This window comes from Protopterus annectens, chromosome 12.part0 (genome assembly GCF_019279795.1).
Source record: "Protopterus annectens isolate FY-2018-M chromosome 12.part0, PAN1.0, whole genome shotgun sequence".
Lineage (NCBI taxonomy): Eukaryota > Metazoa > Chordata > Ceratodontiformes > Protopteridae > Protopterus > Protopterus annectens.
Window position 1 is genome coordinate 1,284,833,529 of NC_056746.1, and position 19,263 is coordinate 1,284,852,791.

A 19,263-nucleotide genomic window follows, 5' to 3' on the forward strand; every position below is an offset into this window, starting at 1 on the left:
CTTTAAAGCAGCCATACTTGGGGGGGGGGGTTGATTGCTATTTGTCTTCCCCTCCTTTCACTGCAGTTTGCCAGGGGTGACCCACTATTAGCATAAAGCTCCAGACAATATTAGCCAGTAGGATTTTTTTTTACTGCTATTACTATTTTATAATAGGATTGGCTGACAGATAGTGTTGCTGCTTGTGCCCGCTTTAAGAGACCCTTCCCTGGTGGTTTTAGCATAGCAGAGTTACCTGGAAGCCTCTATATCAGCTTTAGCTTTTCCTCTGCCCTGATTTTCATTGCTGCAGTTCCAGGAAGGTCTTCTTTAAGTTGGAAAGCTTTATAACTTTCTTCACGTCCTATTCTGCTTCAGTCTATTTGGATATTATCTTCAACTCTTTTAATCATCTAAGTATATACAGTGCAACCACCATGCATGAGAACAGCAGTCAAATTAGAAATGTACAAACCTGATGGCAGGTTCAAGAACTTCACTGATTTTATATTCAGTCTAATTCAGTTACTGTTTTAGTTACGTAAATATTTTTTTCGCCACACTAATGAAGTTGCCCTCTTGGTACCTCTTTTCATTTCAAAAATATAACAATGCACTCTATGTTTACTCAGCAACGCAAAAGTCATATAAATTTCTGGTTTCCAGTTCATTTACTATGTTAAACTTGTAGCGTGATTTGCACATTGTATTATGTGTACAGTTTGTTTAGTAGATAGCTGAGAGTATTCCATTTTAATAAGATACTTAACATCACATTAGTCTTTCTGCAAAATAATCAATATTTTATTTGACCCAGTCAAGTCCCATTCTGAAGTGCACAGCTTTTATAGTATGTTAAATATCAGTCAGATGTATCAAATCATCAAACTTTGCTTCAGTGAGCCCAACTCACTGAACAAATACTTCTTGTCTTAAACAGCTTCCACTACATGTAGAAATAAGTGTATTTTTTATTTGAAAACTGCTAAAAAAATGTTTTGTGTTTGGCTATCTGTAGGTGTAAGAGTTTCTATGAGTGTGACATTGCGTAGAGATGACTGTCACAGTATGCTGATATGACTGTAGTTTAAATTTCTCTTCCCCAGGATGCAGTGACCTTTGAGGTCATTACATCAATTGTGAAGGGTTACTGAAAGCACAGATCCTTGAATGGGTGGTGCTGCTGGGGAGGCGGGACTTTGGCATGTGGCGACCCCTTACTGGGAAAAAGCCGAAAGACAAACAACAACAATGAATAGTAATGCTTTGGGCAGTCTGCTTTCAATAGATCAGTTTTGCAGAAGTGAGCTTTGGTGAATCATGTTTTGATGAAACATCCAACCATGACATTAAACGCACACACTTTGTACAGTAGTCATTACCCACATTCCTGCCTAAGATAATTTAACACTCATATGAACAAGGGGATACCCTGGAATGACACGTTCTCTATACTCCATTTAACCGCACAATTCTAGTTTGTTCAGTTCTTTAACATCTCTAATGATTTTTAAGTTCTGGAAGGCTGCTTCATGAAAGTGTTCCTTAAAAAATATCCCACTTCCTCTCAGAATTGCTTTAAGTCAGTAAAATGTGAATGCATTTCTCAGTTTTCTGTTGTGCATATCTAAGAGCAATCCAGACATTAAAGAAGAAAAGCCTTTAATTCTCTTGTCAGTGTCCCATTTATGATGCATGAAGCATATGTGTGTAGCATGACAGGTCTGTATTTCAACTAACTAGTTACAGCAACAAATTATCTTTAAGTATATTGGATGGCACAGTGGTGCAGCGGTAGCATTGTCGCCTCCCAACAAGAGGTTCTCTGGTTCGATTCTTGGCTGGGGTGCCTTCTGTGTGGAGTCTTTTCATGTGGGTTTCCTCCAGGTGCTCCGGTTTCCTCCTACATTACAAAGACATGCATCTGGGGCATTTCTTCCTGGGCCTCTGCTGAAAATGGGCTTTGTTCCAAGTTGGACTTTCCCGGTTAACAAATGATAAATAAAAAAGTAAGTTTAATCATGCCTACCTATGCTGTTATTTAACACTAGACAAAGAAACATTGTAGTCAGCATTTCTCATTTTATAGATCATAAAAATGTAGTTCCTATATCCTATGCAAATTCCTTCTCTTCCTGCTCAGACCAATTCAAAAACACGATTTTACCTTTGCAGACTGTATTCACAAACTTGGCCTAGCAATAGCAACAAGATGACAGGCTAGATTTCAAAACAAATGAGTTTTGTGACTAAATCTAGAACATAGGAGATTCTGTAAAAAGTTGTGTGTACATTATACACTGATATGGGAGTGCATAAGCCATTATTACTGCTTGCAATCCCTCCACGTGATTTGTAAACATTTTACAGTACACTTTAACAGATACTTTAACATGTTTCTACACAGTTTTTACCTAATAAGGAGATGACATTTAGTATTTCGATGTTTCAAATAATTTCATTATTTGAATGATTGGTCTGACCAATAGTTTTAGGTTTAGGAATGGTGTCATAGTATTTAACTGGTAATTTTGTCATTGTTTTATTATCTGAGGAAGTGTTTTGTATGAAAACGCAAATGTGTATTGGCAGCGTTTATTCGCATTAATAAATTGAGTTTGGAGGACTTTCAGCTCTTATTTGGCTGCTCGATTGGATTGTAGCTTTTTTAGTCTTTATTTGTGGCCATCCTTTTGTGGTTTTTGGGTCATCTTGATGGCGGAGCAACCAGGAGCGGAGTCCGAGGACGATTTGCCCAGAAGTGGAAGGGGAGAACTCCGTAAGATGATCGGTCAACTCTCTCAGCTGGTGGAACCGCTTACACCAGCCTGCCAGTCAATAGCGGCTATTATGTCAGGTGTTCCGAATAACCAGGAAATGCTGAGAAGAAGTGGTAACAAGTCGGCTCAAATGGCAGGTTCTATTTTGCGGGTTTCATCATCCCAGAATACCAATGAAACTAATGATTTTGCGAGAACACCTAACGTTTTTGCAAGAGATGGTGAGGAAACTTCTTTGCAATTTAGGCCGTCTGCGGAGGGAGTTTATTCAGGCGTCAATAAGAACGCTACGCCAGGTGACTTTCATTCAGTTCCTGGTATGAGCTCTCATGTTTTGCAATTTAAAGATATTATATCTATGAAATATGATTTAACTAACAACAATGAACAAACCCGTACGGCCAACAGAATCCCTACATATAGGGAGAATCTGGACAGTTTATATGTTCGTATGGACAAATTTAAAAGCTTGGAATGTGATAATGTGTATTTAAACGAATGTTTGAAACACAAGATCGTACCTAAAGGTTTAAGGATTTGTAAATACCCTAATAGGGTGCAGATAGGTTCTGAATTCCATTCCAACCTTTTAAAGATTTTCGACAATTGTGGGCTTGAAATTGTGAGGGCTATCATGGAAGAGAATGAAATGGAGGAAACGTTTTTGTTAGAAGAAATGGAGAAGGTGAATGACAGCATTTTAAAAGATTTACTTTTTACAGATGAGGATTAGAAAATTAAATATCACAATATATTTTCACAAATAGACAAAAAATGTATGGGTAGCATGTCTAGGAAACAAGGTAAACTACAGAGAGATCTTAAGAAATAGAAGGATGGTATTGCCTACCCGAACCCTAGGTCTTACAAGAAATTTCCAGTACAAGTAGATGTTTTTTCAAACCAAGAAGGTGGTGAGGGGGGTTATGGGCACTTGGACAATAATTTTGGCCAGCCCCTTGTACAGGGGGATTTCCCTTTAGATCAGTTATATCCCCCCTTACCAAGGAGATCCAACAGAATACGGAACAAACCCCGGATTTTTTACAATTACAACAATTATACCAACAAACAGGGAATGAACAGGGGTTTATAAATGAGCATGTTAAAGATTCAATAGTAGTGTCTAACAAAATTCATACTTATCATGGTTATAATATTTTTAATTACGGCCATGTTGTAATAGACGAAATACATTTTGATCTATTTTCAAAAGGCTTTAAGTATATTCCATCTAGGAAAACTGATTTGGTAAAAAATATTGTAGATTTAAAGTTATTCATTAGGAAAAATAATTTGGCTTTATATTTTGGGAATTCAGGAACTAATATTATGGTGAATCCTATTCTAAAGAAAAAAGGAATGTTTAATCCCCCACTGCATCCGCAACTAAAAAATTTAGAAGCTATTTTGGAAAGGGAGATCAGAAAAGAGGTTCAGAACCATAAGATCTTTCCTAACCTATCGGTGAGAGAAAGACAATACTTGAATGACTTGAAATCGGATCGTTCCATCAGGATCATGCAACCGGATAAGGGGGGTGGTACGGTCTTGATGCATAGCATTGATTATGAATCTAAAATGAAGAATGAATTACACAACTCTTCTAAATACAGCGCAGCCTCAATTAATGAGGTAAACGTTGCTAATTCAAAAATACATTTGTTGTTGGATGACATTATTAGAAGGTTCCATTAGTTTTGAAATTCACAATTTTTTGTATAATAAATTTCCTAGAGTCCCTTCAGTATTTGGTATTCCCAAGGTACATAAATGTACCACTGACCCACCTTTGAGATTAGTGGTCTCTTCAGAGGGTGCTATTACAGCACCTATTTCATGTTATTTAGACAACAAACTCAAAGATTTGGCATTCAAGGGTACAGTGGTACTAAGAGATTCTTGGGACCTCCTTAGACAATTGAAACCTGATGTGTATAGTGACTCATTGATTTTTATCACTCTTGATATTGTCGATTTGTATGGGTGTATTCCTCATGAGATAGATTTGAACTGGCTTGAGGAATACATGTTAGCATTTGGACACTTTTCTCAGAGTGATTTTAATAATATTCTCTTGTTCATGGAAATTGTATTAAATAACAATTTCATGTATTTTGGGGGGGAATTTTATAAACAGAATCAAGGGGTGGCAATGGGTGCTGGTTGTGCCCCTGCATACGCCAATATTGCTCTTTCTTGGTGGGAACACCAGTTTATTTTCAATAGTAAATTCAAGGCATGTTGGTCACTGTATAGACGTTTTTTGGATGATATCTGTATATTATGGATCGATACAGAGGAAACATTTTTGGAATTCTTGAATTATATTAAAGGCACCACCCATTTTTTGGATTTCACTTATAGTTTAGATCATGATACTCTGAATTTTTTAGACATTAGTATATCAAAAGTGGAAGGAAGTTTTAGTTCAAAAATTTTTAGGAAAAAAACTTTTTCGAACTCATACCTTCACTTTAATAGTGGCCACCCCTTTTTTCAGAAGAAAAACCTAATTAAGGGACAACTGGTACAGATCAGCAAAATTACTTCAAACGATGTGGAATACACTGCAGAGTGTAAAAATGTATGTGGAATGTTTGAAAATAGGGGTTACCCAAAAGAATTAGTACAGCGGGTAGCAAACGAGGTTTATGAAGGGAGAAATGGTAGGTTTGCACCCATTTTAGGTCAAGAGCAGGTTGACCCCCCCCCCCACAAGCTGCAATGTCAATTTCAACTAACGAATTAAAAGATAGGAAAGATTCATACATTTTGGATTATAACGGGGACTCTAATGTCACAAGAAGGGTAGTGAGCCGTGAATGGGAAAAATTCCAACAAATAACAGATATTGATCCAACAGTGGTGGGGTCCTTGCAGTTTACTTATAGACGAGATTTGAACTTTAAGAATTTTTTTGAATATGGGGGTTCAAAAGGACATACTGGTGCCTGTTTAAGAAATGGTACTTACAAGTGTGGGGCATATTCCCAATGTAACTATATTGTTAATGCTCCTTTTATTGAGATTCCTAGCAGGAATAGGGAAATCAAGAGTAATGTTTATGCCAATTGTAATAGTAAGGGTCTAGTTTACTTAGCCAAATGTAATGTATGTAGTTCTTTTTACACTGGGAAAACTGAACGTAAACTTAAGACCCGAATCTATGAACATTACTATGAGATTAGTAGGGCCAATTCTAGGAATGCATTATTTCGTCATAAGTCAATATGTTCTCAAGCAAGCTATTCTTTTTTCGTTCGTGAAATTGTCCCAAAAGAAATCCGAGGGGGTATGTGGGAGGCAAAATTAGAGTACCGGGAACTGTTTTGGCAAATAATTTTAGAGGCAAACAGAGAGCCTGGTTTAAATGATATGTTGTCCATTACACCAGTGCTAAAATTAAGATCAGCCAAACTGTAATGTGAATTTTGCATGTCATTATATATTATTCCACTAGAGGGTAATCATACATTTAAGTTTAAATTTATTTTTAATAACATCAATTTATTTATAGTATTTTTTAGAATTAATACATTTTATATGTTATTTTTAGGTCACGTAGTTTTGGATTTTATATGTAAGATTAGGAAGGAAAGATACGCTAAAAATGTTTCTACACAGTTTTTACCTAATAAGGAGATGTCATTTAGTATTTCGATGTTTCAAATAATTTCATTATTTGAATGATTGGTCTGACCAATAGTTTTAGGTTTAGGAATGGTGTCATAGTATTTAACTGGTAATTTTGTCATTGTTTTATTATCTGAGGAAGTGTTTTGATGAAAACGCAAACGTGTATTGGCAACGTTTATTTGCATTAATAAATTGAGTTTGGAGGACTTTCGGCTCTTATTTGGCTGCTCGATTGGATTGTAGCTTTTTTATACTTTAACAGATGTTAAGAATTGATAGAACACATACCCCGTGATTCATGATCGCAAAATTCCGTGCAAGAACAGTGTAGCCATTCCTGCATGGAATATGGCCACCGAGCAATCCACAAATGCGCTGTTTTTATGTGCACGAGTGGCCCTACACTGTTCCTGCACGGAAAACCGTGCAGTATGCTAATCAGCTCATTTGCTGCTGAAAACCATGCAAATGAGCTGACGTAGTGATCCAGGAAGTAGGTAGGTCTCCATGCAGGAACAGTATTATTTGCAGAAATGTATTCGGTTACTAACCAAATACATTTCTGCAAATAACAAAATGGAGGCATGGCAGCTCTCAAAAAAGCATGTATTAGAGCAGTTAGGCATGCCAGTGGCCAAATATATGGCCATTGGCATAGAAAACCATTGTATTATTATGAAAATAAACCTTTTTTTTTTGGCCAATCTCGGCCGTTTAAGCTTTGCGAAGCGGCATGCAAACAAGATGGGGAGGAAAATAATAAAAGGTGAAAACTGAATTATAAGGGAAATATGCATTTTGCCATTATACCCTATGGCATGCAGAATGTCAACGATGGCAGGGAACACTGGTTGCTAAGGGGTAGGTCTCTTGTGTAGTGCAGTAACTGTGGAGTAAGGCAGCGGGATATGTTAATGAGGGGACTTATACCGAATCACAAAATTCTTCTAAGTGTCACACTGCACCTAGCCGTGTAGGTGCTCTAACACCACTGTGTAGATAGGAGGAGCAACTAACATGAAAAGGCAGTGTGTCATGCTTGCTGTAAGCACATTGGAGCTCCATTGGCCGGGTTTGTGCTTAGCTAAGCACACCTGAGCGAGGGGATGTGTCTGAGGCTGTATAGTCTTATTCCATGAACTGATGAGTGTGTTTGTGGCCAGGGGAGGGCCATTTCTTGCTGTTTATATTAGCTAAATGGGTCGGGGCAGTGTGCCCGGGATTAAACAGGAAGGACATAGGAAAAAGAAAAGGAAATAGCAGAACAAGGGAAATACAGTACAAACAGCAATATGGGATACTGCAAGACACAATGGGCCATTGAAAGCACTTAATAATACAGCTGGCAGGTGGCTGCATAGCTGAAAATGAGAGGAGATGTAAAAAAAAATAAAGGGCAACAGCACAAGAAAGGAGAAATGAAGTAGAAATCACTAATATGGGACTCTTGCAACTCACAATGGGCCAGGTAAAGCACACAATAATACAGCTGGCAGATGGCTAGATAGCTGGAAATGGGAGGAGATGTAAAAGAATTAAAGGGTAACAGCACAATAAAGGAAACATGAAGTAGAAATCACTAATATGGGACTCTTGCAACTTACAATGGGCAGGCAAAGCACATAATAATACAGCTGGCAGGTGTCTGCATAGCTAAAAGTGGGAGGAGATGTAAGTAAAAAATAATTAAAAAAAGGCAACAGCAGAATAAAGACAATCATGCACAAATTACCAGTAATGCCTCTAATACTTACAGTGGCCAAATCAAAGCCATGAGTAATATAGGTGACAGCTGGAATGTATCATAGTCAGCCAATCATGCAGGCAGCATCTGCAGCACAACAGTATAAAGTATGGAAACACCTTACAGTCTGTTTTTTTCTCACAAACTCTGCACCATTGGTGTATACATGCGGGGGACTTTTAACTGGAAAAATGTTAGGGACTGCCATTGCTTTGATCCATCAGTATGTGCTAGAGGCTGAGGGTGGAGAGGAGGATAATGCTGACAACCACCACAGACCAAGGAGGAGGAGAAGAGTGTTCAGACCCAGGGTAACCTACCAGGGGCTACATGATCTGGAGATAGTAGAGTGCTACAGGGTGGACAGAGACATACTTCTGTAAATCACTGAGCTGTGCCAGCCTCAACTCAGAGCTAGAACCAACAGAGGGAAACCCATCCCAGTGGATACCAAGGTATGTGTAGCCTTAAGAATTCTAGCTACAGGTACTTTCCAAAGACCTACTGGGGACATCATGGGGGTCTCACAGGTATCTGCATCCAGGGTACTCCACCAGTTCCTGGATGTCATGCTACCACATGCCAGTGAGCACATTTACTTCCCCAACACCTGTGAGGAGAGGACCAGCAATATGCATCTTTTCTACCATGTAGCAGAATACCCGGAGGTACTGGGTGCCATAGACTGCATACACATCCACATCAAAGCACCATCCAGTGAACAGGTAGGGTCTACATAAATCGCAAGGGCTTCCCCTCCAGCAACTGCCAGGTCTTGTGCAATGCCCAGGGTATTATTATGAATGCGTGTGCTGGAAGCCCTGGAAGCCATCACGACTCTCACATCTAGCATTTGTCACAGCTGTAGCAGGCATTTGCCAGTTGTCAGCATAGTAAGCTCTGTAGTGCATGCAATAACTGTGTGACACTATAGTACAAATAACTAGATAAGCAGGGATTCTACTCTCAGATCTGCTAAGTGTGTGTGTGGGTGTCTAAGTGTGTGTGAAAGTGTGTATGTTTGTAGGGAAGAAGTATTTTGGTAAGTTTCCCACCCACTGGCCTACTTTATCCATCCTGATGATGTCATTCCCCTTATCAGCACCTGTGGGAAGTTGTTAGTCTAGTAAGCTTTGTAGCATGTGCAATAACTGTGTAACAGTATAGTACAAATAACTAGGCAGGCAGGGGTTCTATTCACAAATCTGGCAAGTGTGTGTGTGTGTATAACTGTGTATGTTTGTAGGAAGAAGTATTTTGTTAAGTTACCAACCCACTGACCTACTGTATCAGTCATGCTGATGTCACTCCCCTTATAGGTTCATAGGTGTGTACTAGGCTAATGGCCCTGGAGCCATTACAAGCCTAGCTCATAGAAGTGGCCTGCCATTATGCCACCTGACATTAGTTCCCAGTGACCCAATCAAGTAGAGCCACTGGAGTGATACCTGGGGTGAACATTCTATTACCCATCCACTCACCAAGATATCTCTGGAACAGGGTCCTCTAGGTGCTTTGCTTGACATGTATGGGAAATCTATTCCAAGGCATGTACAGTCTCTGGGTGAGGAAGCTGTCCCTCCAGCATGCTGTGTTGATTGTGGCAATGAGGTTGAGGTCCCTGCAGTGTGTGGTGCAGATAGATTGAGATGTCTTTGGGTGTAGCATTTGTAAAAGAGCTGGGGCAGACATGGCTTTGCAAGTCAAGCAGAGATTGCCTGTAAGTAGATGAGATGAGACTAAAAATAGCTGGAGTCTCTTGAGTTTGTCTGTGTAAGACATGTGTTTAATGCCTAGGATCCTCATTGTGAGGTACTTCTGTGGCCTCTCTAGCTGTTGCAGGTGTCTAGTGAGGTACATGCCAAATGGGCCATTATACTTGATTAGTGTAATAAGGGAAGAATACACAGAGATGATGACCTCCTTCCTGGATGCAAACCCTTGGTAATGAGGTGTGCCACATTGAAGGATTTCCTGACCACAGTGGCAATGTGGTGGTTAAAGGAGAGGTTGCTGTCAACCTTTGTCTCCAGATCTCTTATAACGCCTACAGTGTTCAGTGGGTTCCCATCTATGTGGTACTTAGTGGGAACTGAGATTTTACCAAAGGGGCTGATGATGCATTTTGTGGTGTTAAGCTTCAGGCCATGGTTTCCACACTAGTCAGTGGTCTCAGTGGGGCCTTTCTGTAGGATGTCTGCATCAGTTGTGGAGTTAATGATGGCTCCCAGCTTGCAGTTGTCTGTGAACTTGGTCAGCCAGAGTTCCTTTGTGTTGGCCTGGACTTCTGAGAAGCAGATTCTGAGCAGGAGAGTACCCAGGAGTGATTCCTGTGGGACTCCACTCATGAGTGGTTGGCAGTCTGACTTGGAGCTTGCTACTTTCACACTGTGTGTTCTATCTGTGAGCCAGTTTGCAACCCCCTAGTGATATAGGGGTTGATGCCTAGTTTGGTGGGTTCATCTATAATTCCTGACTGAGAAATGGTATCAAAAGCCTTGGCCAGATTGATATAGACTGTATGCAGTGCCTTACTGTCATACACAGCCCTGGTGACTGACTCAAACCAAGTTGTGCAGGCATGATCTACCTTACACAAAGCCAAACTGTGTAGGGTCCAGAGTTAGGAGATTACCTATATGTTTGTCGACCAGGTCCTGATGATGCAGTCCATATCTGTACATATCAGACTCATCAGGCTAATGGACTGATAATTCCAAGGGTCTGTAGTTGCCACACATTTATGGAGATGGATGACTGTAGCAGTGTGCCATTTGGGAGGGACCAAGCCTGAGGTGAGGCTGTGATTGAACAGGGCACACAGATGTGGTGCCAGGTATCTTTGTATTTCATGTAGAACACAACCAGGGATAATGTGGGGTTCCATGGAAGCTGTATTCTTGCCCGTGGACAATGCAGGTGTAACCTGGGCAGCAGTAATCCTGGGTGGCTGACATTCTTCTGGCATTCTGATTGTTTCCTTAGGGGGAGGAAGGGTAAAGCTGGCACTGAATGTGTTGGCAAAAATGTTGTCAATATCTGTTGGTTCAGTATAGGAGGTAGCATTGTGCAGTAACTTAGAGCACTTCTGGGTATTGATGTGGAGGTTCTTGATATCACTAACAGAGGATTTGTGATTGTTGTCAGTGTCTGCTGCAATTCTGCCATCATAGGTGGCTTTAGATGATTTCATGAGGGATCTCAAGTTGTTGTTGAGGCTAATAAGGGAGTTTTACCACTCTTGGGACTCCACCTTTTTCTGCAACAGTTTTTCCTTCTGTTGTACAAGTTATTAATGGCAGGGGACCACCAGATTGGCCTCCAGTGTTTGGAGGAGAGTGTCATGGTTCTGTTGCATATGGCTAGTTCCATGCATTGATGTACATGTTTGTACAGTGCATTTGTGCATGATTCATCAGTCATGCAGCTATTTTCCATTGGCATGGGTGTTGTGAAGTTAGCCACCTTTGTTCTTATGAGTCCAAAGTCAGCTTTGGAGATGTTTTTCAAGGTGATTACCTTTGTGGTGTGTGTGTGTGTGTGTGTGTGTGTGTGTGTGTGTGCGGACTGTGGATTTCCATGGTGATTACTCTATGTTGGATCTGACCAGGTAGTGATTGGCTACTGTTGTCAAGCAACGGTCCCATATGTTAGTAATCAACACAGGTCAAGGATGTTGCTTCCTCTACTGGGTGTCAGAATGAGCTGGTCCAGGGCATTGGAACTGATGAATTCCAGGAAGTGTTGGGCCAGTGTATTGGTGCTGGATTATCTTACCCAGTTGATGGAGGGGTAGTTAAGCACTCCTAGTATGAGACTGTTGGGTTGGACCTTGATAGTTTCCAGGGTGTTGAGTAATGTGGATTGAGAGTCTAGGGACATGGATGTGGACCTATAGCAGGCTATGACCTGGATTGTACAATTACCCAATGTCACTTGTACCTGAAGTATCTCAGATGCATTACTACTCTGAATGTGTGCATGTCTGTTATTAATATGGAGACACCACTGCCTTTGTAGCTGTGGTCCATGTTTTGGGGCTGCCAGGTGTGGAATGAGTTATAAGCTGGTAGTGCAGGAGTGCTGTCTGCTGCTGTAAACCAGGTCTCTGTTACAGCACAAATGTCAGTGTTCTCCATTTTGAGGAGTGCTTCGAGTGGCTGCATCTCAAGATGTAGCTGTCTAGTGTTGAGCAGCATGACCCTCAGATTGCATATATGTATAGCTGTTATTCTGGTAATTTGATTTGGAACACTGCCTAAAAAGGCACTATAGGGGTGGCAAGACACTTAGCCAGTACCTGGAAACCCAGGAGTGACAGATGCAGGCCATCTCTGGCAAGCCATCACAGTCTGTCAATCATGTCATCCCAAGCAGACAGATACTGGATCCCATGAGAGTGACAGCAGACACTTAAACCAATTGTTAAAGTTAATCATTTGTTGTTTGTACTGCTGTATCATTCTAGGTGACAGTAGTATACTGCTCAGGACTACTATCATAACTACCTGGCCCACATAATCTGAGAGGTCCACCTTCATGTAGTCCAGGAAGTTGCATCTCAGGTCATTCACACACACATGGACAATGACAGAGTGATACTTGTAGTTGTTGTGGAGTGACCTGACTGGATGTGTTATGTGCTGGATTCTTGCACCTGATAGATGGCTGACTGTTACCTCCTCCATGTTCAGCCTACTGAATAGGACATCTGTGTGTCTCACTATTGATTCACCTATGATTACTGTATCAGGCCAGGTTGTTGGCCTTTGGGGCTTAGGTTGAGGGGCACACTGTTTAGGTGAGCTATATGTCCTGTGGTTTGTGCTGTGTTGTGATGGTAGAGTGGATGTCTCTTGGTGGTCTCCACTGTTTAGGTAAATGTATATTGAGTGCCTCTGTGAAGGTGGGTTTGTGGTTATTGTTTGTATGTCAGAGCTGTGATAGTGGGTGTTCTGGGGGTATGTGTTCCATGTGGTGTGTTGCAGGTGTTGACCCTTCTTCTTTTGACCAGCTAGTCCAATCTTTGCAGGAGAGTGCATATCTTCCATTTCAGTGATATAGGGGTATCTCTCACAAGTCTGAGTGGAGAGAGTTTAGAGGAGAGGGTTGTCTGTGTACATGAGGCAGTTGCAACAGTGCCTCAGAATGCCCAAGTGCACCAGGTTAATGGGCAAAAGCACAGAGAACTGCACTTTAATCATGCTAGGAGGAGTGGTCATAACTACTACGTACTGGAGATAATTCCATGAGGAACGACTACTGCTGATGGCTCTCAGATGTGCTAGAATAATTTATAAAAAAACCTGTTGATGTGCAAAGCTATTAGGCTATTTGAAGTGCAGGAGAGAAAAAACTAGCAAAATCTAAGGGGAAAACTGAAGGCAGACTTTCTGGCACCTGTATCAGTTTACCTCAGCTGTGCACCTGTAACAATTTACCTCAGCTGTGCAGTTATCAGCACCTTTGGCCAATTGTCAGCCCAGTAATCTCTGTAGCACGTGCAATAACTGCGTCACACTATAGTACAAATAACTAGATAGGCAGGGGTTCTAATCTCAATACTGGCAAGTGTGTGTTTGTGCAGGAATCATATACTGTGTGTGTTGTACCATTTTGAGTTGTGTACCACCCTGTAAACTTCCCATCACCCTACTTTACTAGGCTTGCTGATGTCACTGATCTTAGAAGTACCTTGGGACTACGTGAAATTATGTAAGCTCCGTGGCACATCTGATAACTGCGTAACACTATAGTAGAAATAATTAGATAGGTAGGCATTGTAATCTCACTACTGGCAACTGTTTGTGTGTGTGTGTGTGTGTGTGTGTGTGTGTGTGTGTGTGTGTGTGTGTGTGTGTGCATGTGTGTGTGTGTGTGTGTGCTTGTGTGTGTGTGAGAATCATATACTTTGTGTATTATACCATTTTGAGTTGTGTACCACCCTGTAAATTTCTCATCATCCTACTTTACTAGGCCTGCTGTCATTCACCTTAGAAGTACCTTGGGACCGGATGTAATTATGTAAGCTCTATGGTGCATCTAATAACTGTGTAACACTAGTAGAAATAACTAGATAGGTAGGAGTTCTAATCTCACTACTGGCAACTGTGTGTGTCTTTGGTTGAAGATCATATCCTGTTTGGCTGATGCCATTTTGATTTGTGTACCATCCACGCCTGTTTGCCACCTCCTGATGGCATTACTTTATACAGGGTGGTAATGACATCTGCCTTACATGCAGCATGTTAAATCATTGTGCATGCCATACTAGTCCTCTGCAGAGATGTCTATGGAATATCCAAATATTTGCCATCTATATGTGGTCTGTGTCCCTTAACAATGCCCATGTATGTGATATTGTTGCAAAATTGGCCACAGTAAGTGTAGCGACACACATGACAGCATCAAGCACCATACCTGATGAAACATCATGCTGATACAACATCTGATATACTGTCACTTGTCCAGGCTTGTAGGAGCAATACATGACTCCACATCCTATTTCTGGTGGGTTATCTCACATCCATGAAGACATTCAGAACATTATGTGTTGTAAGAGGTAGTGTGTTATGTCCCATACATTTAATCTATGTGGGCATGTTATGTGTATGTAGTGGTACAGTACATCAAGGTGGAAATGTAGGTTTACTAATCTGTCTATTGCCAACTGTGTTTATGTTACTGTGTGCACATCCCCTGTGTCAGTCCTTACTGTGTTTATACAAAGGATATACCATTTGTCTCTCTGTTCCACCCTGTGAACTCAGGAATACATACCACAAACCTGTCATACAGTGTATCATGCATGCCCTCACCAATTGCATCAGGGTTGAGTGTATGGGAAAGAAATGTTAGGGTCAACAGGTGTTAGGTGAATCTGTTGCAGATAATGTAATGTCGACACTTGTGAGGGACCTGCTGACAGTACTGCAGTAACCTGTTCTGTATGTATGAGCCTGTGGTACTACACAACACTGAGATGTCATGTCTGAAGGCTTATCTGTCTGTGACAAGGAGTATGTATGCAAGGTAACACTGTCTGACAACAGTGTCCCTCACACACTGTTGCATGCATACTCACCTAGTAAATGTACATATAAAGCTGCACCTTGCCTATGACACAGTCGGTGTATTCCCACTCTGCCATTCTAACTTTTGGGAATTTCTGCAGGGCCACAGCCTGCAGAAACACAGACACCTGGAACACAAACAGAATACAGCATGTCAGACTACATTCAGTCAGTGGTGCTAACAGCAATAATGCATCCTGGCTAATAAGGTGCATACACATGTATGTGTACCCATAACAAATGCAAGCAGACAGCACCTTACATGGTATTACATAGCTACACTGTATTTTATTCACCCTGTGCATCAGAATCATATTAGCATGTCCCTGCATCAATGGTATGGATGACAGGGATGTTGCATAGGTATCATCATGTGCAAAGAGTGTGGTGTGGGTTTGTCAGATGCCTAGGCTGGGCCATACAGTTGACATCATGTGTGTGTGTTTGGAGGGATATCCAATAGATGGGCTGTGCAGAGGTGGCGTGTGTGTCTGGAGGTGACCTGCCTGTGAAATAGATGTGTGTGTATGTATGCACACAGTCATGCCATGTGGCTGCCCTACACATGGGTATGTCAGACAGCTAAGGACCATGCTTGGCAGGGTGTCCAGTTCACCATCTCCAGCCACAGACACAGGAACTGGTCCTGCCAGGGGTATTAGTGGCACTACCAGGCCCAAGTCCAGATGCAGTACTGCTTCCTGATGGTGACTGCTGTCTACTGGATCTGTGTCCCTGATGGGACTGGACAGGACCACGTGCCCATGGCCTGCTCCAGTGTGATGTGGACAGCAACCCCCCCTTTGGTACTGCTGGTGTCACTGCCACAATGAGAGTGTGAAGGTGCACATCCCCGTACACTCTCAGCTGTTGTTGGTGCTGAGCTATGTCTACATGGCTGATGCCCATCTCCCATCACACGCTGTAGCACAGACATGCCACGGTCGAGGATTGCCAAGGTCTCATCCCACCGTCTATTCATGACCTCTGTATTTTGAAGTGTGGCCTCAACAAGGTCATTTATGTCGCCACGTAAATCAGGAAGAGTTGCATCCACCACCCTGAGTATTTGTCTGTTGCGTCATTCACTATGTGCCTGTGCATCCATGACAGCCCAAAACATGCATCTGGTGACTCATGCTGTGGCATTTGCAACAGCGAATTGATGAGCAATGGTCTTCCTGTGAGCAGCCCAGTCTATCCACCAGTGTGGGACCTCACCTACACTCTGGCTATGGCCAGTGTCTACACTCACACCTGACATAGTCACCACATTAGCCTGTTCATTGCCACCACCTGCCAACTGTCAATCATCTGTGGCCACTGGTGACAGGGTATGTGTGGCCATTGTCACTGTGTGTGGGGATGGTGTGGACAAGAGTGGGATGCCAACAAATGGCACAGATTCAGCCCATGACAACCCCACCTGTACTTCACTTCACTATTCGTATTATCATTGTCAGAGTCGGCAGAGACAATTACATCAGTTTTCAAGTGGGAGGGAACCCAAACCCCATTGCCACCTGTGAGGGGAGGACAACATATGTACATTAATACCTGCACTTTGAGGTTGGCTGGTACACACACGCACGCACACACACACACACACACACACACACACACACACACACACACACACACACACACACACACACACCTACAGGTGAGGTGGCACGAATCTGTTACACAAACCACACAGTATCCAAATGGTGGCATGCATGACACACGGCCCTCAACATCATGCATTGCTGCCAGTTTTACTACATGTAACTAGCAATATAGAGCTCTGGGATACATGAATAGTGTTAGTAGGTGATGGCCCTTGTCCAGCACAGACTGCATCCATGTACATATTATTGCTGTTTACACCTGTATAGCATAGTGGCAACTACTATAGAACATACCTCACAACTGTACAGACCCTCGCAGGATGTGTAGATGTCTGGCTCATACATTTGCTCTGTTTCTCATAACCCCTGTGTTTGCCTGATACATAACTGGGATGATCTGAGGAGTAATGTCACTGATTAATGACATACATTTGAGTTTCAGACCTCAAAACCAGCAGTAAATGTGTGGTCACACAATTCCTGTGACACCACCAACCTTTTAAGCTTACAGTGGATATGATACGTGTACACAACCTTGTTAACATGTCATGTTCTTGTAATATATAAAACAAGTCCGCAATAATGCATTCAAATATAGTACCCACCTGTCATGTGACATATGACCTGTGCAATCCAATCGATAAACAAACAGATGTGTTACATGTAAAATATAATGACTGCAATATGTACAATATGGTGTTTGCATAAGGGTGCACACTCTTAAAATGATACTTTGTTGAAGCACCTTGTAAGTGACTTACAGCACTCACTCTTCTTGTGAAGGTGTCTATAAGCATGGCACATCTTGACTTGGGATTATTTGGCCACCATTCCATGCAAAGGTCACCCAACTCTGTCAGATTGCAAGGGCGGCTCATGTGCACAGCCCTCGTCAGGTCACACTGGGGTATGTCTATCTGGTACAGGGCTAGGCTCTGGCTGGGCAAATCCATAACCATTAGTGTGTTCAGGTGGAGCCTTTCTTAGGTAGCTTTGGGTGTATGCTTTGGGTCTTTGTCATGTTGAAGGATGACACCCTTCCCCATCCTCAGTATTCTTGCAGATGCCTCATGGATTTTGGCCAGATGTGAGTGTTATTTGTAACTGTTCTGAATTAACACCACTGTGACTACAGGCCCAGTTCTGGCTTTGGAACAGCATCTCCACAGCAGGCCACTGCTACCAGTGTGATTCACCATGTGTATGCTGGCGTTCAGGTTAAGAGGGGTGTAGCTTGTGCACTACATATACCTTTTGGTATTATGGCTGTGAGGTCAATCCATAGTCTTATTACACCATAACACATATTCACACATACTTTTGGGAGACTTGATGTACTGTATTGCAAACTGTATCCACCTCTGGATGTTTTTTAGTGTGGGGAAAGGCTTCCATCTTCTGACCATACCCCATAGGCCAGATGTATGCCAAATACAGGAGAGTATTCTCACATGTAGTACACAACACCAGTACTTGCAAGATATTCCTGCAACTCCCTCAGTGTTGCTGTATGTCTCTTGGCAGTCTCCCTGACCAGGTTTTGACATGTCTTGTCATCATTTTTGGAGGGACGTCAGGTTATTTTCAACAGCACTGTTGTCCCATATTCAATCCACCTTTTGACAACTTTCTCCACTGTGTTTCATGGTGTATGCAATGCTGTGGTAATGTTGTTGTACCCTACTCTTGACAGATACCTTTCAAATATGAGATCCCTTTGCTGCTTTGTAAGCTGTCTACAAGCCATGGCTGTTGCTGTTGCAGGCAACTGAGCAAATGTCATGAATATCCTACTTGAACAGCAGACTGCTATTTGGTGCTACTCAAAGTGCCTTTTCTTGATGGCATGTGTGTACCCAAGCAGACTGAATGCTGCCAGTAAATCACAAGCTGCTGCAATAAAATATTATTTGAAGGGTGAGCACACATATGCATCCAGCTTATTGTATGGTTTGTATACTCCATATTTAGTGACCAACAGATTGATTGGTTTTACAACTGAATTCTACATGTCATAGGTCACATTACAGGTTGGAAAAGGTGTGGACTGACATATTGTGGTCTCAATTTGTATAAATATCACAAATACCTGGCATCATAATAGGGGTGTGTACACTGTTTTTATCCACTGTATGAGAGTAATGTTTCACACATGTCCCTACCTTCGTCCATTTGGACCCCCATTTTATTGGTCTCTTTCCAGAAGTCTTGCACTGACAGGTTGTGAGGTATGCTACAGGGATGTTACATTCTCTTCAGATATGCCCCTGTGGTGACCACTGTGATGCAATGCAGTTAACCCCACCACAAGTGAACATGCACACTTTTGTGCATGGTACATTGCATGGCCTTCACATACCTGGGGTATTGGCAAACCACAACAGAACAATTCCATACTCACCAGCTTCAGGCTGCCATCCCACATATTGACCGGATGG

At 41.9% G+C, this 19,263-nt stretch overlaps 1 protein-coding gene across 3 annotated transcripts in view; it reads left to right on the forward strand.

Moving 5' to 3' along the window:
* MYLK2 (myosin light chain kinase 2) overlaps window positions 1–19,263 on the forward strand; it is a 688,091-nt gene that overhangs the window by 226,686 nt on the left and 442,142 nt on the right. The window contains exon 1 of one of the 3 annotated variants that reach the window (XM_044090333.1): window positions 2,909–3,076. The exons of 1 other annotated variant lie outside the window; for it this stretch is intronic. In XM_044090333.1, the coding sequence (XP_043946268.1) occupies window positions 2,933–3,076 (144 nt within the window). In that variant the 5' untranslated portion in view covers window positions 2,909–2,932. Of the gene's footprint in view, window positions 1–2,908; window positions 3,077–19,263 lie in introns of those variants that run through there. One more of the 3 variants, XM_044090334.1, reaches the window with a different exon arrangement.